Source organism: Nymphaea colorata, chromosome 7 (genome assembly GCF_008831285.2).
Source record: "Nymphaea colorata isolate Beijing-Zhang1983 chromosome 7, ASM883128v2, whole genome shotgun sequence".
Taxonomy (NCBI): domain Eukaryota; kingdom Viridiplantae; phylum Streptophyta; class Magnoliopsida; order Nymphaeales; family Nymphaeaceae; genus Nymphaea; species Nymphaea colorata.
This window is the reverse complement of record NC_045144.1, coordinates 25,437,672-25,455,850: the sequence shown is the minus strand read 5'-3', so window position 1 is coordinate 25,455,850 and position 18,179 is coordinate 25,437,672. Positions and strand designations below refer to the sequence as shown.

The 18,179-nt window shown below is 37.0% G+C and overlaps 2 protein-coding genes across 4 annotated transcripts in view; one reads left to right on the top strand and one right to left on the bottom strand.

Annotated features, from left to right (window-relative positions):
- Positions 1-924: 924 nt before the first annotated feature.
- LOC116258182 (GTPase activating protein 1-like) lies at positions 925-5,312 on the top strand. Its single transcript, XM_031635330.2, has 3 exons — positions 925-1,243; positions 2,657-2,752; positions 4,822-5,312. Exons 1-3 carry the CDS (start codon positions 1,076-1,078, stop codon positions 5,107-5,109), a joined length of 552 nt encoding a protein of 183 aa, XP_031491190.1. The 5' UTR covers positions 925-1,075; the 3' UTR covers positions 5,110-5,312.
- A 739-nt stretch (positions 5,313-6,051) lies between these two features.
- LOC116257380 (uncharacterized) overlaps positions 6,052-18,179 on the bottom strand; it is a 32,620-nt gene continuing 20,492 nt past the window's right edge. For all 3 annotated transcript variants that reach the window (XM_050078701.1, XM_031634069.2, XM_050078700.1), the window contains 2 exons: positions 16,372-16,419; positions 6,052-9,733 (listed from right to left, as the gene is read on the bottom strand). In XM_050078701.1, coding sequence (XP_049934658.1) covers positions 9,683-9,733; positions 16,372-16,419 — 99 coding nt within the window. In that variant the 3' untranslated portion in view covers positions 6,052-9,682. The remainder of the gene's footprint in view (positions 9,734-16,371; positions 16,420-18,179) is intronic.

Below are 18,179 nucleotides of genomic sequence, written 5' to 3'. Positions count from 1 at the left end.
AGTAGTCGTTTAAAACTTAAAAAAAAAAATGTGTTTTTTTGAAAAAAAACGTTTCACATTTTTAAGGCATTTTTTTCAGTTTTTTCATTTTTTTAGCTTTTTAATGTCAAACAGTTTTTTTTATTTGTTACAAATCTACATATCTTTTAATGTTTGTGTTATTAGTTTTTCACTTATTTTACTTTTTTTTATTTTTTTAAAATTTTTAAAAATTTACCATATTTTTTTTTTTGTTTTGGTTTTTTAAAACACTCTGTATTACATCCAAGAAAAACTTAACCGTTAAAAATTTCAAAATGCTATTTATAACTATGATTTAAACTAAGTATCTTACTTTTTAGTAGTTACAAGGACCATAATTGTCCAAAAAAAAGAATCATAAATTTCTTAATAAAATTTGTATTTTTTGGCAAAATTTACCAATGAAGAACTTAAAGTGAAATTTTACTAATATGAAAAATTAAAAATGTTAGCTGATTTTCTTTTCAACATTATCCTTCTACGGCGAAATTACATTCTATTCATTTTTAGTTAGTAAAAGTTTATTTCAAGCCCTTGGTTAATAATTTTTATAAAAAAATAAAATCTTTGTTAATAAAAAAAAGGTAGCTTCTTTTAGAAATTATAATCAAATGATAAGACCAAAAGAAAAAGCAATTTTTCAAAAATTATAGCTTATTAACAAGAAAAAAAACTCTAAAAACTTCCTTTGGAAACCCACAAAAAACTTCATCGTGTCTTAATTTTCACCTCCAAGGCGGGTCCGGACAAGATGGATCGGATATGAGAATCTTTTTGACCGGGTAATGGAGTTCGGATCCTATGGAGCGAGGTGAATGGTTTCACCGCGGGAAGCGGGGACCGAGCTCCCTCTTCCTACAGCTGACCGTTTAATTTTCTTCGTCCTCTTCCAGAAGAAGGGAAGTCGTGGGGGGAGAGAGAAGGAGAAGCAGAAGAGAGATAAACTGTAAAAGGGACGACGAGGAGGAGGAAGAAAAGGACTGCTAGGTGAATTGTGATTGGTACAGGTACGTGCGGTGCATGTACGTGAATATATATAAAGGAGGAGGCGACCATGGATTCAGCGTCTTCGTCATTGTCACCACCATCCTCGCCACATTCAAAGAAACAGATGGATCACGTTCACGGTCTGCTCAGGATCAGGGTGATCAGAGGCGTGGATTTGGCCGTCAGGGACGTCAAATCTAGTGATCCTTATGTTGTTGTCCGGATGGGCAAGCAGGTTTCCTCCCCCTCCTCCTCCTTCTTCTTTGTCTTGGTGATGGAGGTGTTCACTGGTTTTATTTGAGTCTGAATTTTTTTGGTTTTGTGATTCTTGTTGTGTTTCCTGGAGGTTGTCGTTTGGTTTGTGTGAATGTGATCCGCTTTTTCGGTTGTTGGTTTTTTGAACTTTTTTTATGAGGAATGCAGCTTTTCTTGTATGTTAGTGGCTCGCGTTTTTTTTTCCTCGGCGTTTTCAGCCTCTCTCTCTCTCTCTCTCTCTCTCTCTGATGGTGCTTTGCTTCCTATTTGGCTTCGTTTTGGTTCTTTTGGATTTCAATAGTTACAGATGATCCGCCTCTCTCTCTCTCTCTCTGTGTGTGTGTGTGTGTGTGTGTGCGCGTCTGTGATGGTGGTTTGTTTCTTGTTTGGCCTCGTTTTGTTTCTTTTGGATTTCAATTATTGCATATGATCCGCCACTCTCTCTCTCTCTCTCATACACACCCACTCTCTCTCTCCCCTCTCAAGTACCCTGAACAGATATGCTCTAACAATACGAGGGCGTAATTGATGTTCATAATTGGTCACGGCTAATGTTGATCCTCTAGATAATTGACAATAAATTTGACTTCTTGCTCAGGGGTTTCTCTCTTGCTCAATCTGCTCTCTTTTTAATTTTCTTTGTCTAAAACAGAAAATATGTTGCCAATATGTTTGCTCTTCTGAAAGCTGAACAGATTTTCTCATAAAAAAACTGAAGGCGCAACTGTTGTTCATAATTGAAAATGGGTAACCTTCATCCCCAAGATAATGGCCAGTAAATTTGTCTGTTTCTTTCTATGAGCACATGCTCAGGGCTTCTCCCTCGCTCAGCCTTCTCTGTTTTTCAGTTTGTTTGTCTAAAATAGGAAATAGACGAAAGGTTTTCCCTGCCGAGAGGAATTTGCAACAGATTCACCGTGGCCTCTGCAAATTGTGCGCAGCAGGGTATATCATGGAGAGAACTGTTTCCAGCAGTAGAACAAATAGATGAGTACACGGAAAACGGTGGATGGTAGCTATATTATCTTGACGAGATAACTGCTATGGGATTATCTTTTAAAAACCAGAAACGCACCATACTTCTCTGGAAAAGGGTGAACCTGTGTTCTGCTTTTGGTAGACTTCTGCAACCTGTTTATATAGGATGCTTTGGTAACCTTGTATCAAGTTGAACTGCATAAATAAAGCATCCAAAAGCTACTGCAATTTAAAATGTTGGAGTTATCGGATGTTCATGTGAATGGAGATTTGCACGTATGAAATTGTTTATGTCGTTTCGTTGCATACGAACTTAGCTTACTATTGTTAATTGTGACCTTTGTGCATAGCATGAAATTACATTTTTCAATTCCTACAATCCTCCTTTATACTAATTTGAATATTTGTTATGCAGAAACTGAAGACTCGTGTCATAAAGCAGAATGTCAATCCAGAATGGAATGAAAATTTGACGCTTTCAATTTCTGATCCCATTTTGCCGGTCAAGATTGTATGCTCTCTTCTTTCCCAGCTACTTATTTCTTGTCTTGCACGGAAATATGCTCGTTAATTGCCTGATAATTTTTCATCCGTAGATGTCTCGCATTAGTCACAACATGTCGCAGATAGGATATTTAACTGAACATTGAACAGGTAGGATATTTGACTGAACTTAAGTACAGAAGCCAAACTTCCAACTCCAGCAGATAGATTATGGCCTACATTTTCTCTAAGTGGAGTTAAAGGGGCGACCTGTATGTTGAAAAATTGTTGTACTTTAATCTTGTCATGTCTTTTCCTTTTTCTTTTCTTCTGAAGCACCACAAAATAATTGGATATATGACCAAATCTAGAGGATGTTACTATGAAATTACAAGTATGGGCATCCACTTACCGGTACAAGATCTATCTCTCCATTCTTGTAACTTTGTTAGGTATGCAGTTATCAGTTCATACTGATACATTTCAAACTGCAATTTTACTTATATCAGTATCTGCAGTGGTGAGTGCATTTGTTGTAAGAAGCAGGATTCCTTGGTTTGGAAATTATATATTTTCTAGTGGCTGAAACTTGTGGGTTCATGATGCCTTCTGGTACAGCAATTTGCTTCCTCTAACTGCATGGTGGGTAATATATTTGTGACTTCTTCACTATACTGCCAAGCTTTTCAAGTTACAACTATTTAGAAATCTGAGATTTCTGTGAAGTGTATAAACGACAGTTCTAGATGCTCTCCTTGCACCTGTAACCATCTATATTGAAAATTATCTTTTGTCATAGACGATGCTCTAAGAATTTCTTTTATATTCTGTTAAACCGTTATTGTATTTGGGGAGAGTTTGTTCCTCTCCCTCATGATATTTGCATCCCCATCTCATAGATTGTCTAGTCTTTTGAACCAGGCCATAGGGTTCATCAAATATCTGAGGGATTACGAACTAAAGTGTAACTACCTTTTTTCATCTATCATGACATAGTTTTAACAGTTTCTGACCTTTCTTATCAAGTCACAATTTACATTTAAAGTGATGCAGTTGGTCCATCATAAAACTTAAGCTGCAGAAGTTGTTTATGACATTCTGATAAAGTGATACTAGCTGTTTGGCTGTGATACAATTCTTTTACATGTACTCTTGTGCTCATGTTTCTTCTAGCCATGGTTCACAGGCTTCTGTTTTTCTTAAGATCTATTAATTTTAGTTGGGATAATCTGTGTTTCCTTTTTCATGTAAATGTTGGAATCAACGTCCAGATTCTCTCTTACACCACCCTATAAACAGCAATGCTTGCTATTAGAACTTCCCCAGTATTATATTCCATGAATTTAAATATCAAATATTTTATTAACTTGGTCCTATCCCTTTTTTTTGTGGTGCTCTGTGTATCACTATTAAAATATATTGCATGGTTTTACTACACTGAAGGCACAGATCAAATTGACAGAAAGTATCACGCTCAATTTCGCTTGAGTGCAAACTAGATATTGTAGTTTGTCAACTGTCAGTTTGGTATTATGTATGTGCTTCACGATCTGCTTTCTGTGAATTCTGAAGAAAGTTCGACAGTTTCATAAAGTGTTAAATGCCACCCATATTTTTATCTCCACCTATCAGGAATGTTTGCCCTAAGGAACTTTTGGTAGAAAAGCTGTTGTGCAGCTGGTAGGCCTATTAGAAACATGTTATGGAGTTTCTGCTTCCTAAAAGTCATTCAATTTTACATCAGCAAATTTCTGCAGAGATATGTGACAGTCTTGAAATTGCAATTGTTGTATGGTCCTTATTGCCAGGTCTATTGACTGCATGCATGAAATTGCTGGTGTGCGCACTTGTATGCACATGCACATACACATACACATGTGGAAGTTGTTCTACATGAAAAAGTGAACGCACTCAAAGAAATGCAGTCATTTATTTTTAAGTTGATGGAAAGCTTGCCACTCTATATAGGGGCAGCTTATCTGTTTCCCAACAACTCATAATTATGCATTCTTTTATTTTCCTGTAAGTCCATTTTTCCTTTTGTATCAACAGTTGTTCCACTGTTTCTAGTACCATAATCATGACATTTTGTTGCAGGAAGTATTTGACAAGGATACATTCACTCCAGACGATTCTATGGGATTTGCTGAATTTGACATCCACCCTTTTATGGACGCAGTAAAAATGCATGACAATGGTGTTCCAAGCAAACAAATCTATAATATAGTGACACCAAATAGGCAAAATTCATTGGCTGAGGAAAGCTGCATAAAATGTGTAGAAGGGAAGATTGTCCAAGATCTGTGCCTCAGGCTGAAAAATGTCGAGTGCGGAGAAGTTGAGTTGCAATTAGAGTGGATCCCAATCAAGAAGTCCAAGCAATAAGAGATGCTATTGTGTTGTTACTAGATGTTTTTGATTCCTGAGCATAAACTTTCATCATATGAAAGGAACTGCTTGTGAACCTGTTATGCCCCAAATACTCCACATGTTTTTGGAGACTATGATTGTAAATTGATGCAACATCTGCTTAGAGTTATAGAATACTTATAACTGTTGTATGGAATAAAGGAATGTGTTTATGCCAACAGGAGCTCTGTCCACCTGAATAGGACAGCTCAAAACTTCAAGTTGAAGGAAAACCAACAATGTGCTAAGAAACTCCACGTCTTCATGGCTTTCTAACACTGCCACATTATGGAATCTTTCTCCCCAAAAACGTTTGCTGTAAAGTTAATGGCTTTCCATTCAAAAGTTGTCTTTTGCTGTCAACTTATAGTTGCTGTCAACTTATAGAGTTAGTTCCCGGTATGTGTATCTTTTGCTGTAAAAAATGGAGTTTACTCTTGATTTTGTACCACCGGCTGCATGTACCGTATAATTTAATTTGGAAAAACTGAAAGGCTTACTTGTCCTACTGAAAATTTTTCTTCCAGCCATTATCCGAAACTATTTTGTGTCGAATACACTGTTCATTTTGCTGTTTGGTTGTGCACAAGACGTCTAAGGAAACAAGTTTGAATCGAGAAGCTTATTGTTCCCACCGTGTTTCTCTGTTTAGCTTTCAAAACGAAAAAGGCAGACAAAAAATTAAGAATATGCTGTACCAAGTATTGCAATCATGAGGGTGTTTGATCTGAGCTGATGTATCACTTTATCAGAATATGTTGTATAATCTGCCATGGGCATCTGCAGGGATATATGTTTGCAAATCAAGATTGAGCACGGGCGTGATAGCGATTGAGAAGCATTGTTCTGAATCATGGCTGCATACTGTAACCATTATCAGGTAAGGGTTTTCTATGGTTAGCTTTCAAAACTGAAAAGGGAGATAAAAATGAAGAGCATGCTGTATCAACTATTGCAAACATGAGGGTATCTGATTTGAGCTGATGTATCAGTTATCAAATATGCTGTATAATCTGCGATGGGCATCCACATGGATGTATGTTTCCATTTTCACTTGCAAATCAAGACTGAGCATAAGAGTGACAGTGACTGAGAATCATTTGTTCTGAAACATGGCAGTATATTGAGCTCAGTATCAGGTAGCAGTTTTTCTGCTACTTTGTACCCCTTGGTTAAGAGAGTCACGCTCCGGCTATGTCAATTAGCACGTAATTCTTTCAGTCTTCTTGCATTTGTCCAATCACTTTTTAACCAATATCGAGCTGCTCTCTTCGTTTATATAGGCTGTTAACATGGCTGAATCAGATTTAATCATTCTACGAAGGTGGTCAACAATCAAGATCCTTTTCAGATATGCTACTTCATAAACAAGCCCTAAAAAATATTAGATATATTCCAAAATGCAATAGGGAAGTATGTGCATATTTTCCTACAGAACATATGAAGCATAAAAAAAAAAATCCCTCGCTGCTGCAGATATCACAAATTTGATATCAAATTTCAATTTCCAAAAGTTACACATGCAGAGTTTATACAATCATTTGATATATTCACCTTAGAAATTTGTGACCACCTGTACAGATGAGACTTGCCTATGCTCGTCATGTCATCATAAATGATCAAGCTGGCTCAGACTTACGCATTACGGAAGCAAATTTAATTTAATTGGCCCCCAAAAGTAACTTATAGCAGCAAGTTTGACATAATCAATTGCTATTCAGATACATAATAGAACAGAACTCTATCCAGGCTAGAGAGCTTATCAAAAGTGCTGACCAGAGTCAACAAGCCGACTGAATAGTCAAATCAGCCAGTCAAAGGACCAGAGTGTGCTGACGTTCAAACCCCCGACTCAGGCTTCAACCAGAAAGGCCAGAAACTGACTACAAGCTGCCATGCTTTGAAAGCCAAAAGCATGGAACTAGCCTGGCCAGACGGAACCAGCTGCAAAGTTGATTGCACAACCAACGAGCCATAGGCTCATCCTCTGGCTGAGACTTGAAATCATAGTCTAAGCTTGAAATAGCAGGCCGAGGTTCATTGGCATAGGAGGAGATCTGGACAATACCATGGGCATCAATGCCAACGCATAAGCCAACCTGAGCCTTGCCCTCGCTCAAAAAGGCCAATCCAAATATATGCACAAACATAGTAGGTCTCCAAGTAATTAGGCCGAATCTAAACTAGGAAAATAATCTTTGTCAAACTTGGTTTTGAACCTACCTGATAAAATCAATTCATGCTCATCTAAACTACAGATCAGATTGACACCAACTGCTATAAACAAAATTTCTATTTTACCAAGGACATAGCTTGAGTTTCAATAGGTTTATCTTGAAGAATGATGACTGGCATAGGAAAGCTTCACAAACAGTTCAGGTCAAGAAACATGGTAATATGGGCACCTGACCACAGAGGGTAGGTAAACTATGCAAATTCCATTAGAATGACCATTTAATCACAGATATATACAAACACACACATAAGAATCAGGAATTCCTAATACAAATAAGATCTTTTTGGTATTGGTTAAGGATTAGGTTGAAATTTATGAGCAGGCGCCTAACAGAAGTGAACTTTCATTCAGTTCAGGAGCAGGTCCCAGAAAGCCCTCCCTAATACTTTCATCTTAAGTAGTTTGAGCTCACAAGTTTGCCCTGCAGAACTGGTTTTTCCCTTGAGATTATGGTGAACACCATCATAATAACACAAGAAGCAAATGACCCATCTAGGTCAGGGACATTCACTGATAAACTATGGCACATGGCCCTAAAAAAACACTGCCTTTGAATTGAACTTGGGTGCAGGTATGGTTGTTCATATATCATGTTATGTATATTTTATAGTTCAGTCATTTTCCATGTATTTCTTAAATTTCCTCGGAACATAAGCTTATTTTACCTGCAAGAGCACCCACAGATACACTTATCAAATATGGTCTCATGCAACGTTTCCCATCAATATACACAAATAGTCTGGTCAATGTTTACTTTTAGGAACAAGAATTAAGGTTCTTGAGTTTTTTTTAGAAGAATGGCCAGCCAGATTGTAAAAACAAAAGAAAAGGACATGATCGTCTTAATCTGCTTCCAACTGAGCCCCTAACAAAGACAGGATTAGGCATGATTTAATGTCCTTATACTATGCCAGTGACTGATCAACCCAATAAAGAGATTATGAATCAAGAATCAAAATTACTCTTATGTTTCGCAAACCTCTATGGTACTCACCTTGTTTCCCTCCATAACTTTGCTGAGAAAGCGTGTAGCAAGCATCAGAAACCCAAAGAAGCCAACCTGATCCTTTAGTAAAGAAACAAACAATTGTAAAAAGAAAGGACCATAATAAGTGCAGATGCATAGTCTAGGGTGCTGAGAGACATAATCTTCCATCCCGATATCCCACTTCAAAGTTAGAGGTGGCTGCCCTTAGGGACTTCAAAGCAGGGAGTCAAGAGAGACATTATAGCCATCCTAACTTTCTATCAAGAAGCTAGGATTGGGTTGCCTTTGGTTACTGGGACCATGGTTCTGAAACAGCATACTTGAGCTAGCTAATCCTTTTACTGTTGAGAATAGAAGTCGCGCCCTGGGGAACCGGGCATGACATGCTTGAAGATACAAAAGGTTTAAGCAGTAACTCTCATTCTGGACAAATCACTCTGCACTTATATTTTCAAAAAGACAGAAGCATATGAGGCATCCTTCTATCCATTAGCACCACCTACTGTAAAGAACTGCCATTATCTGTTGAATGATGCTCAGTTGGATCATCTTCCTTGCAACGAGGCTCATTCCCTTTAGTGGAGAATAGAGATTACATTGGAAATGCCTAATGTAGATCTCCTTGCAAATATGGTCCACTGAAAGTCCCCACAAATACATAATACACAGATAAGATCATGATATCAAGCTAAACCCATACTCCCAATTCACATATCAAATGCGAGCTAGGTGCTAGAAGATGTCTGTTATAGGAACACAGACTATTCATGCACATCCTGCAATTTCTAAAATTAAGAACCCACAGTACCGCAAAAGGGTTAATCTATTCCCTTCCATAACAATATCTATTTTTTCCCTTATGTGGCAGATACCCAACATAAAAAAATGTATCTATAATACAGTCTCACATATGTGTTCAGTCTTTCACAGACCACGGATTCAGCTGCTCAGATTGCATGTCCCAAAATGGAATTTGTCATTGCCATTATAAAAACGTTGCACTAACAACTTACAAACTACGAAGCCATGAAAGGCATCCTTGCAATAAATGCTTTCATATAGTTATAAAAAGTATTACTACAGCATGCATCTGTACCAGCAACAGACAAAAACTGGACAATATACAGATGCAACCATTGACATGAAATTTCAATCATTTTTGTCTTTTTTTTTCCCTTCTTTACATCAATAACAATGTGACGTTGTATACTAACCAGGCAAACTGACAAGGACAGGTATTCCATATTTCACATGTTCAGATTTAGCTACAAAATTTATCAGAATGACTACATCATATTTCACAAATCAAATTTAGGTTTAACCGTTCAGAACTGACTGTTTGGATTCCTTGCCTTTCCAGCCAATCGACTTTTTAACTGCAGAAAGATAAGGAACATAAACAGTATAAGTAGGAGATCAAACTGAAAAACTTGACAACTGGAAGCAGTAGCACAGCATCTATTACAACATACAGTACACAACCTAATATTAGTGGAGATATATATATATATATACACACACACACACACACAGAGAAAGAGAGAGAGAGAGAGAGACAGAGAGAGAGAGAGAGAGAGAGAGAGAGAGATACTCCATAGATTCCAAAGCAGATGTACATTTAGAAAAATGATTGAAATAGGCCTCCAATAGTCACAGTAAAAAGAATGCATTTAAGAAATGCAATCATGAAGTTGAGAAAAAACACTTAAGAAGCATGAACAAAAGCCTAAGAGGTGTGGAAACAAGAAAAAGGGAAAAGAATGCATAAAAAGAAACAAGCAGAAATGTGAAGAAATAGTAAGGAAGTGAAAAAGAACTCTCTCCCATTGCAATTCAAAAGTGAGAACCATTTCCCTACAAACAGTAAGCTTCAGAGAAAATTGTCCAAAATTTCCAGTAACCCTAGGTTGGACTCCACATGGAACTCTTACCCTTCAATACACATTTCAACAAAAACATCATGAATGGGAGTCAAGGAAGAGCAAGTATCAAATAAAATTGAATAAGAGGGTTGCATGGTAACATCAGACCCGTGTCAGAACGAAGTGTATCTCCCACCGAAATTCAAAACTGAGAACTATTATCCCAGTGGACTTCTAGGAAAACTGTCCTATGTTTAGACTTTACAGTTTACAGTAACCTTAGTTTGGACTAGAAATGGAGTTCCTGCCATTCAAAAAGATCTTTCAACAGAACATGAAATCGAGAACAAGATCTAAGGGACAGCTAATATCAAACCAACATTGAATAAGATAGTATCATGGTAACATCACACCCATGTCAGACGGATGTAGGTTTGGGTGCAAGTACCAATAGTATTGCACAGAAATAACAAAAAGTGTGGTACAGGGATACAAGTAGGTTGGTATAAAAGTGATCATATATTATATCAAAATTGAAATAATAACTAACACAAATCTTAAGCCCCCCCCAAAAAAAAAAAATCAAGAGTTTATACCTACGGTCGTATCACTGCAACAAAAGCAACACTACATGGCTAGGGTTAAAACTTAAAAGTCCTCTCTTCAATCTAATGAGAGAATTAAAAAAAAAGTTCCAATGAACAGTGTCCAAGATGTCAGCTGTAAACCCATACTCTTACCCATCTCCAGCCATGTTAAGATGAGTACTTCATGCAAATGTGTGTACTTTATGTTTCGTAGGTCAACTTCAGCATAATGGAGGTATCTGCGTCTATAAATCTGGTGGTTGCAATGTGAAGCTTATGTATCCAAAGAAGTAAAGAACAGATATCCAACTGGACAAAATAAAAAATTATGTATGAACTGCCCCAAAATTAGCAGTATGTTATTCTGCAACTGAAAATACATTTAATGCTAAAATGCATTTAATGCTGAAAATTTGAAAAAACAAAGTTGTCAAGATTTTCTTCAAAAGTTTAATAATACCAAAAATCTCAGTATATAAAAAAGGCGAAGACTTCCCATATATGCATAAAACTTATGTTACAATGACAATTCTTATAAACATATTTAACAACCATAAATGATTCTTTTGATATGGGCTAGCAGGCCAAAAACAGTAAATGGAAGCAAGAACGAGGAGAAGATGAAGAAAAAAGGAAAGAACATGATTAAAAGATGAAAAAAAAAAAATCTTTCTTAGGGCCTTTCAAATTGGGGGTGTAGGCACTACGCCCTAGCTGAAAAGGTGGCCATCCAGGACTTAGGCAGCCATATCTTTCTTTGTTAGGTGTAAAATAAAAGCAGAAAACAGGTTTTTAAGGATCTATTGACTTTCCAAGGATCAAACTGTATCCCACCTCCTATCATAGAAACAACAAAGTGATTCCAACCTCATTACAAGTATACATATTGCCAAATTACTGAAAACTATTGATTCAGACACAGGACACAAATGAATGCCCCTAACACATGTTTTCCTTAAAATCCCTACATAATATTGAACAGAAGGTCTAGATGAGTAATTTACCAATATATTACACCCTCTCAGTTTTATTCTTAATCGGATGAAATTTGCATGTAAAAATGGTTGTCCATGTCTTCACAATTCCCATATGATTCTAAACACAAATGAATCCTCCACATGCCTCACAAAATAATGACCAAAAGAAATGTGGTGGCCCATGGACAAGGTCTGTAAACCCTGAAATGGTGCATGACAGTGCAACATTGATACTTCAGGATACCAGATACACCTGAATGAAGTCATGGCTGCAGCAACAATTGACCTCAAGCCACCAAAAAGTAAATTGCTTTTGAATCTCTTTAAAAGCAAAGAGTGTTCATTTTTCGTAAATCATGCCTAAACTTGTGCTACCATGTTTTCCCAATCTGGATCATGTAAGCAATTCTTAAATTATCACCAACGTAGCTTCCAGAAGGTACATAGGTGGCTTAAGGAACCCAAGTTTAAAAAGCTTAATAAGCAATATATGAATTCTTGATATGTTTTCTCAATGAAATTGCAGGACAGGAGCAATTCATACTATGAAAGATTAAAATTTACAAGCTCCAAAACGGACGTGGGACATGTAAAAGATGGTTGGGTTTAATCAAACATTGCCAAAATAGATATCATATGATACAAAGCCACTGGATTTCAGCTCCTCTAATATGACAATTAGTGTATTTCAGACCATTTAGGTCAGGGATTAAAACCAGACCTCTTAAATTCTTGTTAAAATATATATTTTAAACAAAATATCAACATTTAGATTGTTTATAAACACTACTTTAACAAAAAATAAGTTTTATTTTTTTATTTTTCTACTAGTGAAATTTTGATGTTCTAAGAGTCATTCATTTTTCTATTTTTATATTCTTGTAATAATATTCTTAAAATCATATTTGTACAGCTGAATTTTTAACAATCAATCTTAAAGGGTCTGGTTTCTATCCCTGACCTAGTGGTCCGGGATCTACCAATTACTTCTCTCTCTCTCTCTCTCTCTCTCTCTCTATATATATATATATATATATATATATATATATATATATATATATATATATGAATGGTGACTCCACCCCCTCCATCTCTCTCAACCTCTCCCCCGCCCACCCCCTGCTTCCTTCTTCTCCCCCCTCCGGCAGCCAACAGGCCTACCGGCGATGGCAGGAGAGAGCCATTGACCCTCCCCTTCCTTCCACCCACGATCGTGGCTCTCCAGCATAGCTCTAGTGAGCTGACGGTGGCAGTAAAGGAGGTAAAGGTGGTGTTAATGAAAATAAATAAATAAATAAATAACTAGGCAGTCCATCTCTCTAGAATCACCATTCAGCTCTCTCTCTCTCTCTCTCTCTCTCTCTCTCTCTCTATATATATATATATATATATATATCTGTTGGATTTATTCATCTGACAGAATTGATTGAGTGGTTCTTCTTGCGCTCTCTCTCACTTCCCTCCCTTTCTTCCTCACTCTCCCACTTTTCTCCCCCTCCTCTTCTCTCCCCCACTCTTAGATTCCTCTCCCTTCCCCCACTCTCTCTCACACCTCTCCATCTCTCTCCCTCACTCTCCCACTTAGCTCCTTCTTTCCATCTCCCTTTCCACTCCCCTCATTCCTCTCCCTTTCTCCTGATTTCTACCTGTCGACCCCTTTCGCCAACCCCATTCTCCCCTCCCAATTTCTCCCCCCATTACTTATCTTCCCCCATCCCCATTGTCCAATGCTCCTGTTCCCCGTCTGCTTGGTGCACATGTATGCCCATGGCTGTCTTCTCTCTCTCTCTCTCTCTCTCTATGCAACAGAGAGCGGCTGTAGGAGCAGCCCCTTTTTTCTGAGGGCAGCTGCATCGATCAGCCAACGCACGTACAAAGGAGCTGAGCAGCACCTCGTGTTCTTTTTTTAACATCTGTCAATTCCATCAGCTGAAGTCATCGGAAAAATCAAGCTTCTTTCTCTCTATAAATATGTGTCTATGACATGTGTGTGTGTGTGCGTGTGCAAACAAACAGATATATTTAAAATTATATTCACAAAATGTAAATTAATAAATAATAAATCAAGATAGACCAAAAAAGACCAAATAAATATTTTTTTTCCATATCCAAGCTGTGTCCCTCACCCGTGTGCAGCCGAGTTGACACGAGTGTGGCACTCTTACAGGCAAGTCCATATAACGTAGTAGTAGAAGTACAGTCAATTTGATGATTGCAAGAGGACCAACAAATCCACAATAGTCTAATGTCATACCATGACGGTTATTGTCTTGTCTCAAAGAGTCAAGATCGTGTTACTTATCTTTTGGGACTGACCATGCAGAAAGCAAGAGCCGATTTTAGTTCATAGATGCCACCACCTTTAAGCCTGCATGTGTGTCTGTTGGAGGTGGAAATCTATCTCAGATAAAAGTTCTCATTTTTGGGTAAAAGTAACTATAGCCCCTACAGACTGTAAATTTTTACCTCAAAAAGGAAATAATTTGTACCTGAAATTGGGCATGCCCTATGTACTCCTTTTTGACCAACTGACAGATATTATAAGAAACAGATGAAAGAACATAATGGTTGACCAATGGCAAGTAGCTTGTTAGCCCTCCTCGACTAACGATCTGGACGGCAACGACTGCCGCAGCCACTCACGCACACAGTCCACACGAAGCCCAGCTTCTCTCACGTCAAAATAATCTTCATTGGGGTTTGATTACCCTTAAGCGAGTTTAAGTACATGACGTGCTGGGTTGGGTTACACAAGCTAACTAGACCCGACCCATTACAAAAGAAATTACCAACTTAAAAGCACCCAGAAATGACAACGACAGAAATTAAAGAGTTGCAGAAATTAAAAGATTGCTGAAATAAGTTGCGCCTAACGTAGCTCATCAACATTAGCTTAGCACCACTGGGAACACTAATTGCTGATCATTCTACTTGGCTCTTCAGTTCTTGCTTCTTGGAACAAGCAACATGGCCTTGAAAGCTATTGATTGCTTGTACAATTGATGTCTTCAAGGCACCGAACATTTCTTTTCCTTATAATAGCAGATAAAAGTCAGCCATGCACCTACTACTAAGTCATGAATCTAACACAACATTTTTCTTGTTCAGAATAACTCTTCCTTTCTATGCAAATGTATCCATCCTCTAAGACTATGGAGGACTACCAGGTTTAACATCAATAAATAGTCTGCCTATCTTTCCACATAGAATTCATCCATCCCTCTGTAACACCCGTCCGGTACTGGTACGACACTGGTACCGGTATGGGTACATGCTTCGGTACGCCATTGGTGTGGCGTTGACCGTACCCGATGCACCGGAGGCCGTGTCCGTCCTTTTTTGGACACGGTCAAAGTTGACCGAGTCCAAATATGTCCATTTTTTTATTTTAACTATTATTTGATTTTATCTTTTAAAACTATTTTAACATTAAAGAAAACGTAAGTTCGAAACCCATAAAACTTAAAACATGTTTTCGTTTTAAGTTTTAAGGGTTTTCTCACCTCTTACCGAGCGACGTCCGGCGACGGCAGCGGCAGCGAAGGTAGGGGTGGCGAACGCAGGGGCGGAACGGCAACAGCGAAACGATAATAGCAGCGACGACTGTCACGGTATTTTTCATTTTTCTTTTCATTTTCATCGGCTCCACCCCTGACTTCGCCACCGGCGATGACAGTCGGCAATCTTGAGTCTGTTTTTTGTGTTCCATTTGTTTGTGTTTGTGTTCCCTTTGTTTGTGTCTGTTTTTTGTGTTCTATTTTTTATTTTTTTGTGTTCTATTTTATATTTTCGGTTCCAATGTTTGTGTTTGTGTCTATTATCCATTTTCGGTTCTAGCTTTGGAATTATTCAATGTGTTGATAATTTGTTAAATGTGTTCGGCAACTATTTGGCTAATTGATGGTCGTTTTCTGATTAAGAGGTCAAATAACTTAACTATGAGACATGTTTGAGTCTCCTCTTGAAGGAGAACATGATTTGCATGCTCTTAATATGGATCTTACAGAACCTGTTGTTCCTTCTAATCTTGATGATGCAACTGAGGAGTGAGGAGAATGAAAATCAACAAAGTTGATGTATTTTGAATGTTAATTATGAGCCTGAGGAGAATGAGAATCAAGACTGATAAATTTTGGATTATGATTTATGAATATGTTATTCTGTTTGTAATTTTTGATATATATATGTGCAAATATGTTATTTTGTTTGAAATTTTTTGACATATATATGTATATGTGCATGTGTGTGTACGGCCGTCCATCCATTAATGAATCACTAATATGCTTTAATGATTTTGTTATCACAACTTGTACCTGCCAGGAGAATGATTTAGTCATAAATGTAGGAGGAAATATATGTTTCTATTTATCTAATTAATCTTAAGTAAGCCAGAGAAACAAAATCAGAAACTGGAAAAACAGGTTAAATACCTATAACCAGACAAACCCATAGATAATTGGTCAACACAAAATATGTGACCTTAATTACCTGTCTACCATCATAAGATCAACTATTAAAAAGTAATAGATTAAAAACAGCAGCATGCAGAAGTCATTCACCACTATTAACATAAAGATAGAAGGCTCACCAATTCAATAAATTTTAGATGCTTCATGATCTCCTCAGTACTAATCTCCTAGAGCAAAAAAAAAAAATGTATTAAGAAAATTTCTGAAAGTGAATGTTCCTCAAATTAGGCCTCCACAAAGAAAAACCGATCAACAATCAACAAAAAAAATTCTCCTAAGTTGAGAGAAATGGAAAATTAGTAAAATTTTCTAAGCATATTCTGAATTGAAACGACATGTTGAATTTTGAACATGATAAATATATGCTGTGTAAATGAATTTGTAGTGAGGATCAAGGTCACATATTTTGTGTTGCAATCTAACCATGGATGTGTATTTGTATGTGTGTGCCTTTGCATGTGGTTGCCCATTCATATGGAATGACAGTTGTGATTTTTCATTTCATAAAGCAAGTCAGCCAATCAAACCACATGCATTAATTCAGAGTGGTTGTAGAACAGTATTTCTGCGACAAAAAACTGTGATTGTTAGTATACTAAAGTATAGATATTCTCATGCAGGCAGATGGCTTCATAGATGATGCTATATGAAAATGAACGTCGATAGTGAATGACTGGTGTTACATGGAGACTGTTATAAGCATGAACTGCTTGCGGCTGACACTTGTTCAACACTGTTTAATGGTTGTGCCTCTTTTCTTTCCTTATTTGACACAAAAATCAGAAAGAAGAGGAGGCAGGGGTTGAGATAATAAATGGAAGAGCATATTTAGATATAGGGGTGGTCCTTTTCAGTTAGATAACAAGTGGAAGGAGTAGACACACCATTTCTTTTCTAGTAACCTTGCCTTGTATCTAAATATATGCATACATTTATTTATTTATGTCTAGATCACATGGATGTGGGAACGGGATCAGGTACAGGTATAGAGATGCGGGTACGGACATGGAAACTTTTGACAACATGGTTATGGGGATACAACAGGGTATATATATGTATGCAAAATGCCACAAAAAAAGTTCAAAATAAAAGCAACACTTAAATAATCAAGTAATAGTACATCTTAGTGACTAAAACTCGCAAAATCAGTGAAAACTGCTTTAAAAGCAAGCTAAATCACGTAAAATTAAGTACTATGGATCAGCTTCGATCCAAAAAAAATACCCAGGTGTGTCTGAGTATCCATTTTACCATGTCGGTACGATGAAAGTACCCATGTTACTTAGATCTTATTTATTTGTTTATATTTAATGGCTTCAACAAGAAGAAATTAAAAAGCATATATATATATGTATATAGGAAAATTGAAATCAGCAGGCTGCCGGATGTTGATGGATGGTTAAATATTTAAATCCACCACCAAAAACCACCATAACCCATTGCTAAAAACACCATTAACTGTGGTTATACCAATAACTGTTGTCAATTCTTTCGTTGCAAGGTGTTTTTATTGATGGTTTCAAAAAATTTGTCATCCGGCAACATTTGACAACCGAATGATTTCGATTCCTCTATAAAGACATACATGATGCATTGAACTAGTCTCATTTTGAGACCAGCTTGTCCAGACCCTACATTTTGAAAGATTTCGTTGAGAAAACATTAAACAGGTTTGATCTAAATGTTTGAAGACATACAAATCAACTAAAAAAACATATTTTGTGGATATGTAAGACGAATTTTTAAAAGCCAAAAAATTCAGACAGATGGTCTTGAAATCTTGTCTACACATTTAGAAAAACATCATTCTCCAGAGATTCACATAATGTTTTGGATGTAACAATCACATACATAAATTAGAGTGTAGAAAAAAGGAGTGAAAAGTGTCAAAAACTTAAAACAAAAGAACCTATGATACCAGTCCCAT